Genomic DNA, 18,711 nt, shown 5'->3' with positions numbered 1-18,711 from the left:
GGAGGAGCCACCCATATGTTAGAGGTATTATTGTAAAAAGTTAAACAATAGGACATAAAATTTTTTAAATAACAACAATTATTGTTTGTTTTCAAGTATTTAAAATACTGAAATGATTTAGACTGCCAATTAAAAAAATAAAAATATATTTATAACTTACAGTATGTTTTGTTAGGTTTGCAATGAAGTTTAAATAGTCTTTTTTTTGAAGGCAACATCACATGTTTACTATTTCATTGAAGAGTGACTCATTGGCCTGTGTCTGAAGGAAGCTTTTGAATTTCTGCTGGACAAGAACAGTGTAATGTTGACTTAAACTAAACATGGGTTAGAAAAGTCCCTTCAGCTTACTCGGGACATCTAATAGATGTAAAATTGATAGTGGCATTGGGATTTTGCAATTTATCTCATGATGTGGTACTTCTTTGTGATTATAGAAATCACATTTAGAATGTCAAAACAAAAAGCTATAATTGTAAATTATGAATCTCCTAGTACTAAGTGTACTCACCTGTACTTTGAAACAACAGCAGTTAAACAATTTTAGATTTCAAGTACACATGAGCAGTAGAGACAGCTTGATTGATATACCATAGATATCATCTTATGATATCAGAAAGCATTCACCAAATACGGTCTTTTGGGGGGAAATTCTGAGATGAGCCCCTTTTAATCAGAAGTCAGACAACTTAAAGATTAGAATCATTAAATAATAAGAAAAAAAGCTAGTTTAGACTGATTTAACTTTCATTCCTAGGTGGTTTCTTAGTATTTTACACCATTAGAAGTCCACGTAATCCAAGAATCCTGTGTGGTTTTTAAAATTTGTCACAGAAAAGCCTTGAGTACAAGTTGTAGTTTAAAAAAAAAAGACACCAGCTCAACTGTTGAATCAAAAGAATTACATCTTTTGATTGTGGATACAGTACAATTGCACCTTGCAGAGTGGCAGGGGAAGAAAAAAAGTATTGTTTGTCTAGTGGGATCTCTTGCCAGTCATCCACATAAAATATTGATGAACTGTAAGTTTGTCAGCTCTAAATTGAAACCAAAGTGTAATACCTGTATTGGCAGTGTTTCTTCTGATGCTTTCAGCTCATTTTTGCTCTATCTGGTACACTCTTACCTGCTCAATATCTTGGTGAAATTGAAAAAAATCTTGTTGTAAATCATGGAAGAATTCAGACTATTCTGTGATTTAATAAAAATGCTTAGGAGTGGTATTGTGGGACTTCAGTGGGACCTCCTTTCTAGGGACAAGAATAAAAGCTCAGGGGATATGGTCTTTTTCACATCTGTTGAAATCTTAAACATCTAAGGTCATTGCCCTTTCCTTGAAGTATTAGAACATGATGTCTATATTTATACCTTTGGGGAAAACTCATTCTTTGGTGAGGGCTTGCAGATAGGAGAAGTGATAAAGTTCTTAGTAAAGGCTCTCTATGAATTGCATCCTCTTTTCACCAGCCTCATCATCTGATGCATGTTTGTCATTAAACTGTGATTGTTACATTTTTTTATATGTGCAGGCTTCTTAAACAAGGAAGCAAGTGTAGAAGCTGATGGGGGAAACTTTCATAACAAAAATGCTGGGCTTTTTTTTTTCCTAGGTACATAAGGAAGGAGTTAGAAAACTGTTAGAGAAGTTGTATCTTACTTAAAGTCTTCCTACTGTACTGGAACAAACACCATATGCTAATAAAGGGAATGGCCTAAAAATACATTTGAAAGCATTCTGCTGGTGGTTGCTGTATCTTACTGTTTTATGAATGTATCAAGTCATGCTCTTCAGTTGCTGCCCTCATTCACGTCTATGAGTGAGGGCTTGGTGGGCAGCTGAGATCCCCAGGCTGTCCCCCAAGGGATGGCTTTCTCAGAGATGGGCTAGACCTGTTGAAGACCCTTGCATTAGAGTGCCCTCAGAAGAGGGGTGAGAGATGGCCCTGGGGCAGGTATGTGGAGCAAACCAGAGCATGATTTACCACCAGAATGCTGAAAGAACTGGCTGTCTTTCTAAAGCTTCCCAAGACTGGAAGGTAACCAAGCCCAGAAGAAAAGACACTATGGTGTGTGCACACAAGCAGGGCACATAGTTGTGGATGTGAAGTGTATAAGGCTGAATTTGAGGACTTCCTGGCGCAGGCGTGTTGTAAAAAAATATAGAGGCATGCAGGTGGTGCCAAGTAATTAGATTGGGGCAATATGACGTTACAGCCACATGGCACCCATCTGCTCCAAGTGCATTTCCTTACAGTCTATCGCAGATTGGTCCTTGTGCAGTCTCTTCTCTCTGGTGGCAGTAACAGGACTGCAGGCAATGTGATGAAGCTGTGTTAGGGGAGGTTTAGTTTGGATATGAGGAAAAGGATTTTCCTGGAGATGTTTGAGCGCTGAAAGAGGCTCCCCAGAAAAGTGGTCACAGCCCTAAGCATGCCAGAGTTCAAGAAGCAGCATTTGGACAATGCTCTCAGGCACATGGTGTGATTCTTGGGTGTCCTATGCAGGGCCAGGAGTTTGACTTTCGTGATCCTTGTGCATCCCTTTCAACTTAGGATATCCAATGATTTTATGATTCTTAGATGAAAAGTATTAGTGTGGTTCTTACAAGCAATGGACTGAGGCTCACAGGATGTCCATCAGAGAGGTGGTGTTTCTCTAACTTGTATGTACTTTAATCTTACTTTATTAGAGGTTTGGCAAATCAGAAAAGAGAACTTCCTTCTGAATTTACACATACACCTTGTATTTTTGTTTTTAATAGTTTGTTTGTATCTTTTAAGTACGTATGTAAGATATCTTACTGCCTTTCACCTTTTATTTTTTACATTTAGAGCCTGTAACAAAAGTTTTGCTGTTACCTTTTTTGGGGGTTAGAAGCAGCGGAAGAAAAAGTACCAGAATGGAAATGCTGTTGCTGGTGTGACATGAAATGCTTTTACTGTTACTGTTGCTTGCAGCAGTGAAAGCACAGATGGAACTTTTTTGGTTGTCTGTGGTCAGAAGAACCAGCACTTGTACCACGTATGCTGGTCTTCGATTTTCTCTTCAGTCGTAAACATGGTGCTGTTTGCTGTGTGTCACTGTGATTTAGTTTTGATAACAGTAGAGAAATGTATTGATAGAAGTAGATGTGACCCATTTAAGGCCCCTCTTAAAATTGTTCTCTAAGTGACTTTAAGTCTTCCATAGAAAAAAAGCCCCAAAATTTTAGAAAGTGCTTAATATACCAAGTCAGGCAGGACTGTTTTGTTGTGGTTGGTTTTTTATTGGTTTGTTTTTTTTTCCTCCAGGGTAGGGAACAGGGTGTTTAGTGGAAATCATTGTTTGTACCAGAGCATCATAAACTATGGTGATGGAAATACAAGATGAGGTAGGAATGGGTTACCCTTCAAACAGGATGGATCCCTATGTATTTGACATTCAGTAACTGAACAGAGGGAATTCTGCTAGCTGAGGGAGGAGGCTGCATCTGCAGGACAGTGTAGTTCCTCTTTTCCCTTCAGGACCTTGGATTTCAAAGGATGGCTCTGAAATGTGCCTATGAGAAAAAGGATGTTTGCATTTTACTATTTTGGAGGAACTGCTTTGCTTTCACAGTGAAGTTTAAGGACTGAAGAACATGGAGGCAAGCCCAAGAGCAACAACTCAGCCTATACATATGCTAAAATGTTAGATGAGTTTTTGTAATGCTTATGTATTTAATAATAGTTTAATTATTACTGTTTTAGTTGAATATGTGCAGATGTTTCCTCCATTATTCCCCTTTTACTGGAGAAGTGGAAGTATTGTACAAGGTCCTCTGGAGACTGTTTCCTCCTTACATGTTCTTACTTTACTGTGTGACCTCCCTATCTTGCCTGGAGATCAGCAGCCACTGCCTTGTTTTAGAGGGGTTGGAAAAGACTCTTGGTAAATCTCCTGGATATTCTCTAATCCAGGGAATTCTTTAGTAAGCACTAGGTATCTTGATAGCTCTGCTGGGGTATAACTTCACAGACATAACTTCACAAAGAAAATACATATATTAATATATGGCAGAATCAAAGAATTGATAAGATTTGAAAAGACCTTTAAGATCATGAAGTCCAACCATCAACCTGGCACCATTAAACCTTGTCCTCAAGTGCAATATCCATGTGTTTTTTGAACACTTTAAGGGGTGTTGACTCCGCCACTTTCTTGGGCAGCCTGTTCCAATGCTTGAACAATCATTTCTGTGTAAAAAAATTTTCCTAGTATCACAATCTAAACCTCCCCTGTTACAACTTGAGGCCATTTCCTTTGGTTCTGTCACTTGTTATCTGCAAGAAGAGACTGACCCCCACCTCATTACAACCATCTTTCAGGTAGTTGTAGAGAGTGATAAGGTCTCTCCTGAGCCTCCTTTCCTTCAGGTTTAACAGCCTCAGCTCCCTCAGCCTCTCCTCATAAGACCTGTACACCCCCTTTAGAAGTAAAGTGTTAAGGAAAAGGTGCTTATAGGCCATATTACAGGTGAGCTCTTGCTGGCCTGCCAGTTGTTTTTTCACCTGTGGTATAGACTGCATGGTGTAAACTTTGCAAAACTTCCGTGGTACAACATTGGCATGTTTTGGCATGTCTTCTGCTTGATAATGCAGTGCACACAGAAGTGAAGATTTGTTTGGCTGTGGCCATGCAGAAAAGGCAGGCTTGAGGTAGACAAGCTGTCAACATGAGCAATATAGCTTTTGCCAGTAAAATTCAGTACCTAATTGTCCCACCCTTTCTATGTGTCTCTACAACTAGAGCTAGTAAAAACTTGCTAAAACTATGAATCCTCAACCAGTCTGTCTATATTGTGATGATGGAGAGTGGAGAGTCTGGCTGATGTTTTGTAATACTTAGGACCTGCCCTGCTTGCATTAGGAGCAACCTTTTCCTGCTAACTCAGTATATATTACAAAGTAATCTGTAGCAAAAAAAAATTAATCAAATATTTGTCATTTGGGCCATCACATTAGCAGTTACATACAATCAGTGTGGTTGCTGCTGCAATGTCTTGTGTAGAAAGCTAATTTGGATCATGCACGCTTCATTATTGGAGGGGCAGCAGTTGTCTAGGATTGCCTGATTAACATTGATGCCAATTCTGATTGATGGACAGCAAGCTAGGAACTCTCTTAGGGGGAAAGTTCGTTCTTTTTTGAACTGTGAACAAACCATCAGCACTCATGGCTTTGGCTGATATTCCATAGGTTTAGTAATGTCTAACTTTCTGTGAGCATGAAACACTGTTGCTGCATATGATTACTATAAAATATAATGGGATGTTTGCTTTTTGGGTGGCCACATGAGTATCATTCATATTTTGTAATCTGTGTACATGACAGGAAAACAAATAATTCTAATATTATAGCTGCGTGAAGACTCAAATAAGAAACTGTATTTTTCATTGAATGTTTTTACTATTCCAGATACAGTAATTGGGTGATATTTTCAGCTCCACCAAATCAGCAATGACTGTACTTTTGCTGTGGTGGCAGAGGGCATTAAGATTAGTTTTAATTGCTTCTACTCCGCTGTTAGGATACTGCTAGCATCAAAACTTTAGTTGTTTTGAATCAGAGTTTTTTTTAAAAAAACTTTGGATCAGCGAGTTAGTACTTGTTAGTAGTTATGCCTGTTTTTAACAAGTTTCCAGTAGCAGTAACAGAACAGGATGATTAAGGATAGTCTTAGAATATCCTGTTCTCTGCTAGGACTAGCTCAAGAAATAAAATAGGACTGCAGCAGCACTTTGCTAAAACATTAACTTTTTCATGCACAGTGATTTTAAATTGTCAAGTTATGTCTTGCTAGGAAGGTATTAATAAAACTGCTGTTTTCCATACAGTTTCATCTGTTTTGTAGAGGTATGTCAAGAAATTTAGATTCCTGTCAAGCCTGTTTGCAAAATAGACTTCTTTCCTTCTCATCTGGTGTGATGTCTTTCACTTTATTGCAGAGATCACTGACAGCATGTGTTGGTTTATAAATGCCAGTTTTCACTTTGCAACAACAATTTTCTTAGAGGGGTTTGATTTACTGAGATACAAGTTATTTCTAAACAACATCATATTCCCCAAAGTATTTTAAGTCATACTTTTTCAAGGTAGTAGTTTCACATGAAAGTGAAGGGATCACCATTCACAATGAAGGAGAAGAAACTGATTGGTAAAACAGATTTTTGAAAGAATTATGGGTGTGAATGTAGTCTTGAGGATGTCTCTGTACTATAGGAAAAAATACTGTACAGCTGTAGTGTTTTTGAATGTAGGTATACCGGCATTTGGTTGAAGTTTTGGAGGTGGTGTTGATTCCTATTTGCTCTGTAGTTTTTACTGAAATGTGAGCTTTGCAAATGGACAATGTCTGAATAGTATTTACAGAGCTCTAGAGAAGACAAAGCATGCTTCAGACTGAGGGAGCACCAAGAGAGGCCTCATGGTGAGTGCTGGTGAAACACGTTGAGAATTGCAGGGGTAAAGCAAAGAGACATGATGCAGAAACTTTCCAAATTATTTGTCTGGGGGATAGTCAAGAGGAGTAGTTAATTCTAAATAATCCAGAGGGATGATGAATCCTTTCATTAACCTTTAAAACAAAGACTTGTGGAGTGATTTCAACATGTGATGGCTTTTATCACCTTTTGGACTGTGCCATCAGGAAGGCTACAAATTGAAAATGAGTCATCTCTGTGGCACTAGGTAGGGCTGCTGCCAGAAGCAATCCTGTAGTCTATCTTCTGTTGTAAAAGAATTTTCTTTTGTCACAGGTTGCTATTTTAGTTTTTCCAAAGCAAATGTGCTAATTTAACAGGACTGCAATTGAGAATATATGATTTACCTAAAGTGAAATCATCCATTGTGTGGAGATAGTACTGGAGAGGTTTGTATTTTGGAGTCAGTGGGAACTGACTGAGCACTTGCTTTACTGTTAGACAACTTAGTAAACTGAAGTTTTACTGGAAAATTTAAGTAAAGTGGTTGTCATAGATGTCTAGTAAAAAAAGGAAAAAACATGGCATCTGGCAATAATACCCATAAGGAAAATGAAAGCAGTCCTGATGAAAAAGGACCTATTTTTTTTGTTCTGCTTTGTTTGGTGCTGATGTTTAAATTTCAGAAAGTTAGCTGAGTCATGTTGCATACTTTGCTGCTCTCGCTTCATACTTCTTAAAGCTCAATATTGGCTCAAGTTGCTGCTCTGCTGGGGAAGTGACACTCAGCTGCTTTCAGTGCTTAAGTACAGTTGATTGTGGTTCAATCCTTGTTCAAGCAACAGAAAGACTTTCCTCCTTAACCTCGCTGCCTGCCACTCACCCTCACTGGATTAATCCTACATCCTGGTCCATCTTGCTGCTTCACGTAACTGGCTTGGTTTGAGACAGCGGTCTGTGCTCTGGGCTGCAGAGAATGAGCTTAGCTCTAAACATGTGAGCAGCTGTGAAACAAACATGGGCAGCTTTGATTTTGATTTTTCAAGTCTTAGTGATACATGTTTGAAAGCTTAAAAATAAGCTAGAATTCCAAAAAAGTGAGATTTTTGCAGTCTAGAAATAGTTTCTTCAACAGCGTTTTCATTTTTCATTTCCTTGGATGTTGTTGGCTCTTAGTGACAATGCAAAAGCATATTACCGTGCTGGGTAGCCTGTTGAGCTGCAAGTGATTTTTAACTCTTCAGAGTTCCTGAGGAATCTCTGTTTTGCTCTAATAAGCTGCGATCTTTAGGAGTGTCCTGCATTATAACATTGCATGTTAATAGCGTTGATTAACTGTCAAGCAGTGGGAACTGATGAGAAAATGTCCATTCTAAAATGAAATGGTATTACTGAAGGCTGTGCCATGCTGCTGGTTAGGGAGGTGACTAGCCCCAGTAGTCGCTGGTAGGAGTATTAATGTGAGCTCCAGGTTTTTTCGCATGATTAAAACAGGCCATCTGTTCTTTGTTAAATGTTTACAAAAACAGCTTTTCTCTAAAAGATTTAAAGAGATGTGGGTCTAGTAAACAAAGCAATATTTTTGACCACCTTTTTCACCTTATTTCAAATAATACCAAAAATAATTCTGCTGCAATATCAAATAGGATGAATACCTATTTGTGTTTAATCTTCACTAGTTTCTTTCCTGTGAAAGATTTAATTCGGTACCAACATACTAAATTATGGCTTTGTTATTAATAAAACCAACAGGAGAAGTGATTTCTGTGAAGTATGCAGGTAATTTTTTTCAATCTTTTGGTAAAACTCATAATATATGCATTTTTTAAATTTTATAAATGGAAAATGGGCTTCTTTCATTAGAAATTGTGACCCTGTAACTAGACCTAATCCTTTGTAGATTCAAAGTAGAAGTATTTTAAATAATTCCCTGTGGTAGGCTTAATCTAATATTTACTAGTGAAAGTCTGTTGTTCTTCCTTTTCTCCCTGCTTAAGAAAGAGCAGACAACTGGTTTGGGTTAAGAAAATGCATCTTTCAAGCTGCTTCCCATCTCTTCTTCTCACTAGATTTGTGCTGCTCCTACACAGCTTCACACTAGGGAGCAATGTGGGGTTGTTGGTTAGGGATAAACCGTTTTAGCATATTGCAAAAGTGTAGCCACAGACTTTGTAGAAAAATAGAAGTACTCACAACTGTTTCTTTGAAAGAGTACTGCAATTTAGAAAATCACATATAGGTTACTTACAAAATGTGCTAGTCTGCAAGGGGAGTGGCATGTGGCAAAAGTGATGTATTTTCAAATAACAGGAAATGCAACCAAAGACTAATTAGGGCAGAGCTGGGGTTTTGTAGCTTAATGTTTCTGAGATTGTCAGCAATATGAAACAAAATCTTAGTATTTGTATGCTTGGTAATGCACATAACTTGGTACTGTAAATAAAAGGCAGTAAGTTCGGGGTTTTTTAATATTTATTTCAAGCATATCATTTAAGTCTAATGTATAGTCTAAGTTGTTTTAGAGCCTGAAAATGATTTTTATGAATAAGGTTTCTGGGAAGTAAGAATCTGAATTTTCATGGAATGAGTGAGTTACTGGGTACTACAGTGGGGCAGCAATTGCTGCCCTTCTCAGTGCTTTATCTTCTGGCCAGACCTTCCATTAAAACTACACATGTCAAATTATGAAGCCTGACATTTTTTTCGTGGAGATTTGGAAAGCTTTGCTTTCAGATTTGCCAATGACCCTCCTGAAAGTTGTTGTTCAGACTTCTAAAACAAACAAACAGAAACAACCCACAGGTCTTAGAAAGAAGACAAAGATTAATTTTTTTGAATACTGAAGCCTCTATAAAACAGAATATTGATTTCAGTGACACAGTCATACCACTAATGAAGGTGCAACCTTGAAAATTTCAAAGAATTAAATGTACATGTCATTACTGGATTTCTTGTGGGTTTTAATACTTGTTGGCTTGGGTGTTTCATAAGCTCAAGAGGAAGAGAAATAAACTACCAATTCTGATTTGTTCTAGAAAGTTGTGGCATACACATAATTTGCTAGATAGTTATAAAAGTCTCTCTTAATATGGCAAACAAATAATATAGTGCTAAATACCAGGTACTTGCTCAATATAAAATTTACCAGTACTGGAAAGAAAACCTTGGATTTCTTATATGTTAGACACAGCAAGTGGACAGTATTTTCAAAGAAGATTTAGTATTTTGGTGGACAGCTCAGTGAAGAAGTTGGTAAAACTTGCACTTAAGGTTTCTGCAAAATGTAGGATACATGAGATATGAAATGGCAGACAATACAGAAATGTATGGACTGCCATGCAAAAATGTATGTTAAAAGTACTGTTCTGAAAGCCTAGGGGTGAGAAGGACTTACAGGTGATCTGTGTCATATTCAGTTGTTTTCCTGACTAAAAGTAAGTGTTAGACAGTACAAGCATGTAGCAGTCTGAGGTAGAAAGAAGGCAGTTTTGTTCTGTATCACAGACCAAATTTGAGGAGACATTCAATTCAGTCAAGTGAACCAAATTCAGAACCAATTAGAACATTTTAAAAGATCTCTATTTTATGGAATGCATAATTGGACTGCAGAACTCATTGTTACTACTGATTTTCTGGGATCAGTGTTTTCTAGACACATACCCAGTTTTTGTGAACTTTCTGGCATGGAGATATAAGTGTCGATGGTGACTACGGATTTCTAGAACAGATGTTGCTTCATACTTCAGGATTCCTAACATTAGATAGGCTTCAGGCAGGGATGATTGATGTTGGTGCTAATGCAATGGTTGCCTCAGGTTTGCATTAGAGCTGAGTTTCCACTGCAACTTAGGCCCTGTTGCACAAAAAGGTATCTTAACAGGTGGAGGACAGAAACATGCAGAAGTCACCCTGGAAGTTCTTGGTTAAGCCAAGGAGACCCAGACCTTCAGTCTGTTACTCAGGCTTTCCTTCTTGTCCTGTCTCTTCCATCAAGAATTCTAGTGTATAGCACATACCATTCAAACCTCTCCTAGACAGCAGAGAAAATTCTTGTCTTCACTTCTTGACAGCCTTGCTCCTTCTGCTGCTTGCTTAGCTTCTGAGTATGTGAGTGTATTCAGGGCACAGTGGTTTTATGCTACTGTGAAGAAATGACAGAAGTAGTTAGACTGCACTGGTTCAGTTTATTTACATCCAGAAAATTATATTAATGTATTTGAAAAGATATACATGCATTCACTTTCTCGTGTAATGATATCAAGAATTTTGTTTCCTAAATCTTAAGCGCATTTCTGTTTAGATCCAGGTGGCTGAACTATATGTCTGTGTATGCCCATCCGTTCTCTTTATGCTCAGGGATTGGGTTTGCAGTCGTTTGTTTGCATGCTTGCCATTTCTAAGTGCAGTTTGAATAAAAAGTGGAGAAAAGGAAATGTGAAGAACATGACAATTACACAGGCACTGGTATTCTAAGAAGTAAAATTCTGATGTGCTGTAAACTTTTCCCCAAATGAATGGATGAAACATCTCTCAACGCTAGACTTTGACACCATAGCTAATGGGGATTCCACCAAGAATCATTCTGCCTTAATTTTTAGTGAAGAGAAAAGGAGGAGAAACAAAGAGGGAAAGAAGGTGGGGAAATGATCTGACCGTATATTTATGTCAGGCCATGAGTACAGTGTCATGTTATTGCTTTTCTTCGTGCAAAGCCCTGTTGTCCTTCACTTAAAACCGCAGGCGAAAAGGCAGGAGAAGCAGGTTACAGCTTGGATACGCTGCAAAGTCATGGTAGAGCTTATGCATCTTTTCACTGCAGGTTCATGGATCTTTGTGTAGAACAGAAGTATTAAGATGAAAATAGTTCTTAATATATCCAATATGTTTTTAGTTCAGGCATTTGACATTTGTGTAATTACACATAGGTTTTCCTGTAGTTATAAGTCTGGCATAAACCTGATACACTATAGAGACTTTGAAATAGGATGTTTATGCAGGTTCATAAACACTTAAGGTCTTTCTTTATGCAGTTTGGAGCAGGAAGAAATCTGTTTTCAGTACAAGTTGGGAGCTGTGGCTCTTTGACATAAAATGTAACATTTTCAAGTGGCTTAATCCTTCACATGCTGATCGAAATACCTCCTGTCACAGCTGAACCAATGTAAATTGCCTTGATTAATTTTTTATAAATACAGCCTGTGAATATACTTTATTTTCCTTTGAATGTTTAGAAATAAACTTTAAAAATTTTTTCCCCAAAGGACAAAAGTACAGTGCAACCGAATAATTTGTAACAATATATTAATTCTACTAACAACTATTTTGAAATACCTGAAACATTTGCTTTCCTTTTGCATATAAATGTTGAAAACTAAATGTTTTCTATACATTTCATATACAAGCTTTAGAATAATTTTACCCTTGATATATCAAGAATTTCTCATCATTTTGCTACTGTTTTGAGTGCAAAAAGCTTTGTTCTTTACTGTTTTACTGCACAGTGTTTCAGATATGCTGAGTCTTGTTAACAGGCTAATCTTGTGCTTAGCGTTTTCTCTCTGTTACCTGATGCTCCAAAAGAGCAAAGTTTTAGAAATCAAAGTTGAAAATCTACAATTTTATTTCTATTTATCTCTCTCAGCATTCTCCGTCGGAACCCTTTTTGGAGAAACCAGTGCCGGATATGACTCAGGTTAGTGGACCGAATACCCAGCTAGTGAAAAGTGATGATTATCTGCCGTCAATTGAGCCACAGCCACAGCAAAAGAAAAAGAAAAAGAAAAACAATCACATTGCTGCAGAAGGTCCTAGTAAAGGTTTTGGTAAGGAAGACTTTCCTGGGGGACTTGACAGCCAGAATCTAAGCAGAAATTCAGTGGATTGCTCCCAAGAAGAGAAGAAGAAAAAGAAAAAGCCCAAGGCAAAAAAAGAACCGAAGGATCCTAAAGAACCCAAGGAAAAGAAGGAACCCAAGACCCCCAAAGTCCCTAAGACCCCTAAAGAGCCAAAGGAAAAGAAAGCAAAAAATAGCACGCCAAAACCCAAGACCAGCAAAAAGGCTAGGTAAGTCAGGAAACTTCTATATGTGATCAGAGAAAAACTGTGTGTTTGTGGGATTTCTAGAGCATCTGTGCTAAATGGCGTGGGTGGAGAGGAAATCTTGTTTTGTCGTTTGTCTTCTACCATCTACAATATCATGTTTTTGAGAAGCTTGGGCACATTTCTCTCGTTTGACTTTCCTGTTTATGGCTTCACAGTTATTTTAAGCAAGCTGAAAAGGCAGAAGGTTAATTTTTCCTTTCAAGGCAGAAAAGTTTCTGGACGTGTTAGATTTCAAAATTGACTCTTTCTCTTATAGCTTTGACCAAATTCAGAGATGAAGGCTTAGAGTAAAAAGGTTTAATGATGTTTTTCCCTAAATGAAGAAGTTAGGTAGTTCACGTTGTTGTAAGCTGTACAACCCTTACAGACACTATTTTATATCAATACAACCCGTGGTCTACAAGCTCTGCTGTTAAAAAAAGCATTTTATATGGATATTGATGGATCCTCACTGTAGGGATTATATTAATTTTGCTGTTTCATGTAAAGACAAGTTTCCTAGCAGAAAATCTTTGTGGACGGACCAGATGCTTCAACCCTGTTTCTTAACTGTTTTCATTCAGCCTTGTGTCCCTTTATCAGGATAGGCTTAAAATGCTATAAAGTAGTATGAGAAAGAATAAACTGCTGTTACACGAGTAAATACGTCACAGATAATAACACAGATTCTTTGCTTGCCCCTCAACTCCCTGAACACTGTGGTTATAAATGTCTACTTGAAAGAAAATGGAGAGGAAAAAGACATTAAAGCTCAATTTTTTTTTTCATTTGTATCTAGAATTTCTTACAACTGTTCTGAATTTGTTCCAAACATCTGAATCCATTTTTCAAGATGTGGCTAGCGTTATAAATATAACTTCCAGATGGAAGCACAGCCAGACTTGGTTAATCCAAATCAGTGTGCAAAACCCATTTGTATTAGGGTTTAAAAATTGAAGTTAATGAATCAGCTTTGCATATATCCTACAGGACTGACTATTTATTAAGTGTGATGCAGTTACATGGCTAAAGAAGGCATGGACACTAATATGTCACTTGCTCCTTTAGCAAGACAGAAACAACATTTCCTGAAGAACTAATAAACAGTGTCTTGTAAAATCAAGAGTTGTCATAAACAGATTATATTAACTGATCAGTAAATTACAGTTGATCAGCCTATCCCTGTTGGAGAAGTTACTTAGGCTGTATTCCAGATTGTCTTAAGGATGGGGTTTACATACATAGCAGCAACTCACAGCTTAGAAAGTTACGTATCACCCAGTATGTATTTTTGACACCAAAATACTCTTATCAGCTAAAATAACCTTTTCACAGAATCACAGAATGGTTGGGGTTCAAAGGTGCCCCTGGAGATGATGTAGTCCAACCCCCCTGCTAAACGAGGTTCACCTACAGCAGGTTGCAAAGGATCACATCCAGACAGGTTTTTAATATCTCTGTGGAAGGAGACTCCACGCTCTTTGAGCAGCCTGTTCCAGTACACTGTCACCCTTAAAGAAGTTTTTCTTCATAGTCAGATGGAACTTCCTGTGTTTCAGTTTGTACCCTCTGTTCCTTACCCTGTCAATGGGTGCCACTGAGCAGGTTTGGCTCCATGATCTTGACACCTGTCCTTAAGATATTTGTATGCATTGATAAGATCTCTTCGCAGTCGTCCCTTCTCCAAGCTAAACAGGCCCAGCTTGCTCAGTCTTTCCTCCTAGCAGAGATGTTCCAGTTCCCTAGACTCACAGGTTTCAAGATTAACCAGGCTACATAACTCATGGAATTGAGCATCTCCCAGCAATTTTTGCCACCAAAAAGTAAAAAAAAACCTGCAGGACTTCTCAGTTAGTGAGGTTTTACAGAGGCTTGGCTACAATGAAGCTCTGTTTAATAAACCGTGGGTAGAAGGAGTCTGCCTCAAAAACATGCATGGATTTCTGTGGCTGTGCTGCACATCAGAGCTCTGAGATGATCTGTCCCATCCACTCAATCCTGCTATCTCCGCATGTGTCTTTAAATCTTGAAACACGATGTGCAGATTAAAGGAGCTGTGGCACATGCTGTGCAGTTAAAGGAGCAGTGTCTCCTTTGAAGGAACAAATCACTGCTTTCTTAGATGTGTTTGTAGGAGTCTTTATCTTGTTTTCCATGCAACAACTCTCATCTCTGGGTGGCCAGGTGACTTTGAGTATTCTAGTAAGTATTTAGCTCTACTGTCTTACCTGTGAGAGAAACGTGTTTGGAGAAGTATTAAGAGCATTCCATGTTTTTTATGCTTGCTCAGGGGTGTGGAGAAAGTCCTACTTTCACCATAATGGGCTTGTGTCTCTTATTACCAAATGCTCTCTTGAAAACAAGGTTGTTCTCATTTTGTGGTCTTGTCATCTTCAGTATCAAGCTCCTTGAAGAACTTGGAGACTGTGTTGTGATGCTGTGCTGCCAAGGAATTTTAAGTCAGTGAAAGAAATTGCTTACTTTGGCAACATCACAGAGTGGGGAGCCTGTCCAGCGACAGATCATTGAATCAAGTTTTCAAATAAATCAACAGTCCAAATGTTTAATCGTATAAGCCACAGTATTTCAGTGGCACTAACTCTGGAAAGGAAATATTACAGTAGCTGAGATGGGTGAGATTAAGGAAAGTTAGTATAGATTATGGATGATTATGTAGCAGTAAAATATTTTGATAAAGTAAGAATCTGCATGTCTTTACTACTGCTGCTTATCTTGCTTGGTATTTTGCTTCTAAGCATTGAAAGGAGTAGTGTGATTTTTAGATTTCCAAATGCTGTGCATAACTAATGGTTCTCATCCCTGAATAAGATGATCAGTTTCAATAGAAGAGTTTTGCAGTCTTATAAAATTCAGGTAAATAATGTTAGGTATTTATTGAAGAGCAACAGTTTTTGGATAGAGCACAGTGAATCCTTGATAGATAATTTTGACACAGGCTGTATTCGAGTATACACATAGATAAAATGCCTGGTATTTAATTATCTTAATTGTTTTGTAATTTAATATAGCTCATAACTCTGCTATTTTACTTCCAATTTTGACTAAAAGTATAGTCCTTTTCTGTAACAAACCAAAATGATACCCCAGAAATTTTATCCTTTACATCTCTTTTATCTTTGGTGTAATTTGTGATGAAGTGAGCAGCCTGTCTCACTGAAATGCACCTACATGTGAGGGACGAGTCAGATTGGAGAAGAAGCTGATTAATTTCTTGCTTGTTTGAATTCTGTCTTGTGGCATCTGAAAAAGAAAGAAAACACCCAAATGGGCTGCTAGTGTGTTACAATGCATAGTGAAAGAAAGATCATACATTAATATTGTACTGTTACGCCTCTAATGGATATTAGCCCAATCGTGCCAATATAGCAACACCAATATAGTGGTGACTAGAAAAGAAATTTGAAAAACAAATCTCTTGTGGACCAAACTAGTCGAGTTTGAAAGCAAAATGTAGGTATACGTAGGATCACAAGTGAAGGGGTTTCATTAAATTGTGGGGGCGCTGCGTATTACATGAGCTCTAAATGTTAGCTGTCAGCTTCAGGCACGTGCAAGGCAGGCAGATTTTTCCAAAAGTAGACGGACAAGGAAAGGCAAGTAATCCTGGTGAACTGCAAAGTCATGGCTCAGATATCTGTTCCTCCTGTGCATGTCCCTGGAGGAGATGAGGACCACCTGTTTGAGAAGATCATGCTGCAGCACAGCTGATCTCTCTCCTACCACTTCCTATGAAACTGAGCGGCCACCAGTAATGGTGGGAGAAGCAATAACTGTTTGCAAGGGCCAAATGGCAGCTCTTTGCAGTAGCTCTTCTATTGTCCCACCTCCTTAAAGCAGTGTGCTGTGCTTTGCAAGGCTGCCCATATCTGCTTCCTCCCCTCCCTGTGGCAGGGAAAACTCTTCATCCTTCACACATACAGAGCAGCAGTCTGGGATGCAGAGTAGGGCAAATGGGTTGCTGCTTACAAGGGGAGTGCTAAACATGAGCATAATTACAGCTTTTAGAGGGCGGTGGAGAAGGGCTTTTTTGGCACACAGATTGGCTGTTTGTTGTATCGGAAAGGGGATGGCTCCTGGCCACGGAAGTGGGAAGAGGCTGCTGTGTTGGGGAGCAGCGCAGACAGCAGGACTCAGCACCCTGGGGAGCTGGAGGGCAGGAAGAGAAGGTCTCGAGGCAGTGGTGGTAGTTTCCACTCCCAAGGTTAGATCATCCTGAGCACGGCAGGAAAGGGCTGCCTGTGGGAGAGAACAGGAAATCATGTGAGATTTCCATGCATAGGTCCACTGAGGCTGTTCCTGTTCACACCTGTCCTCATCTTTGAACCAGCCCAGCTGCCTGATATTTACCTTTGTGTGTGCTGCCAGCAGGCCTTGTAGGCTTCACTGTTACCAAAGATTTTTAGTCATTTGGCTGACTTTTCAGGCTGGAAAGAAACTTTGTTTTCCTATTGCTTTTCCTACTTCAGTGATGTATAAAAATTGATTTTTAAAAAAAGTTTTGATTACACTAGGAGCTGTAAAAAATAGTTACTTTCCTTGGGTAAGGCAGTATAGTAAGTCTCACCTCACTGACATTTTGGAAGGGTGGAATTATTTTTAAAATTATTTTAATGCTCTACAGTGGATGTGTAATGTTTGTTTAAGCCAGGTTCCAGTCATGATACTCTCACATGACAATGTTCCCAAATGATAAAATAGGAGTCAGTAATTCATCTGACTTACTTTAGATCATAGAACTGTAGGGAAAAAGAAATCATCCAAATCATGACAGTTGTCATAAATTATACTGATAAACAGATCTATCTATTACCCAGATCAGATGAAGTAGTTACACAGCATAAACATATGGGCTAATTACTTCCTCTTAATCCTGCAAAAAGCATGCCATGATTTGGGGTTATTTTTGAGTCAGTTGGTTCCTGGAGTTTCACCTCGCTCTGTAGGTGTCTTCTGGGCCAATTGACAGAAAACACTTTGTCAGAGTTTGGATACCATTCACAAACTGTAATTCAAGCTTTCTTTTCAGCTGTCCTACTTAATATTTTCCTGTTCAGCCTATTTTTCTTCATGTTTGCTCATCTGACTTTCTGCAGGTTTTTTACAGTATGCTGTGCAGTCCTCAGGGGTAAAAGGTTGAAACCAAAAAGTGGTATTGGACATCTAGATTGTAAAATGTCTAATCTGAAATGTTTGTATTTGTATCACTTGAATTGAGGCACTAATTCAACTGACAGTTTTGAAATACTTCAGTGGCATGTGTGTGTGGCAAATACTACTTCAGTTTCTCCCAGATTTATAATTCTTGTTTTCGCACTGTACCCTATCTTGTCTCTCGGGGGACTTCATTCATGCATGTGTAAAAGCAAATACGAGATAGAGTTGTCTAACCATGTATGTTGCAGTTCACCTTCCTTGTTGCTACGTTGGGAAAGCGGTATCAGATGTGCACCCAGAGTTGAGCATTGACAGGGAAACCTAAGGGTAATGGCAAAGTTTCTAAGAAGAGTTTCTAAGTACCTGCCATGTGGAAAGGTAATTCTGTCCCAGGCTAACACTGTTCCTGAATGGCCCGAGGATGATCTGCTGGAAAGTGGAAAAGCGGAGTCAAAAGTGGGTGCATTTAATTGTCAGGAACAAATCATATTGGCTCTGTGGGAAGATGGAGAGGAATAGTTGCTGACAATTCCAGGAAGCTGATGCTCCCACTGGCCAGGTAAAGCTCCTGAGTGTGGGATGCACTGGGAAGCACTGTGTTGCCTCGCTCAGAGGGATGGTGCTGTTCCATAGTTTATTTCTACTTCAGCTTTTTTTTTCCCCTTTTCCTTCAAGGAAACCGTAGCTGTGCATTTGAAAAGAGCAATTCTGCTGCTGAATTTAGAACTTAAAATTCCCGGTGGAGTTGCACAAGGGCTTTGTTCTCCCCAAGTTGGTGGCTCTTTCATGTGTCTGTTTATAACCGGCCTAGCAATTTGAAACTGTGTCCGAATCGCTTTGGTCGCGTCTCCGTTACCGAGAGTGCCTGTACGGCTCGAGGGTATATATAGGTCAAGAAATACTCATGGCTCGGAGGGGTAAAGGTCTCTCAGAAGCCAGAAAGAAGCCCGTGTCGGGGCGGACCTGCCCGCAGCGCCGGGGTCTTTGCGCCCGCCGGCCGGGAGCGCAGCGCGGTC

The 18,711-nt window shown here is 38.9% G+C and overlaps 1 protein-coding gene across 8 annotated transcripts in view; it reads left to right on the top strand.

The window, feature by feature from the left end:
* The window catches only part of CHD7 (chromodomain helicase DNA binding protein 7), a 133,747-nt gene that overhangs the window by 61,737 nt on the left and 53,299 nt on the right, over nucleotides 1-18,711 (top strand). For all 8 annotated transcript variants that reach the window (XM_071554467.1, XM_071554468.1, XM_071554472.1 and 5 more), the window contains exon 3: nucleotides 12,081-12,502. In XM_071554467.1, the coding sequence (XP_071410568.1) occupies nucleotides 12,081-12,502 (422 nt within the window). The remainder of the gene's footprint in view (nucleotides 1-12,080; nucleotides 12,503-18,711) is intronic.

The sequence above is a fragment of the Pithys albifrons genome, chromosome 4 (assembly GCF_047495875.1).
Source record: "Pithys albifrons albifrons isolate INPA30051 chromosome 4, PitAlb_v1, whole genome shotgun sequence".
Classification (NCBI taxonomy): domain Eukaryota; kingdom Metazoa; phylum Chordata; class Aves; order Passeriformes; family Thamnophilidae; genus Pithys; species Pithys albifrons.
This window is presented reverse-complemented; position numbering and strand designations above follow the sequence as displayed.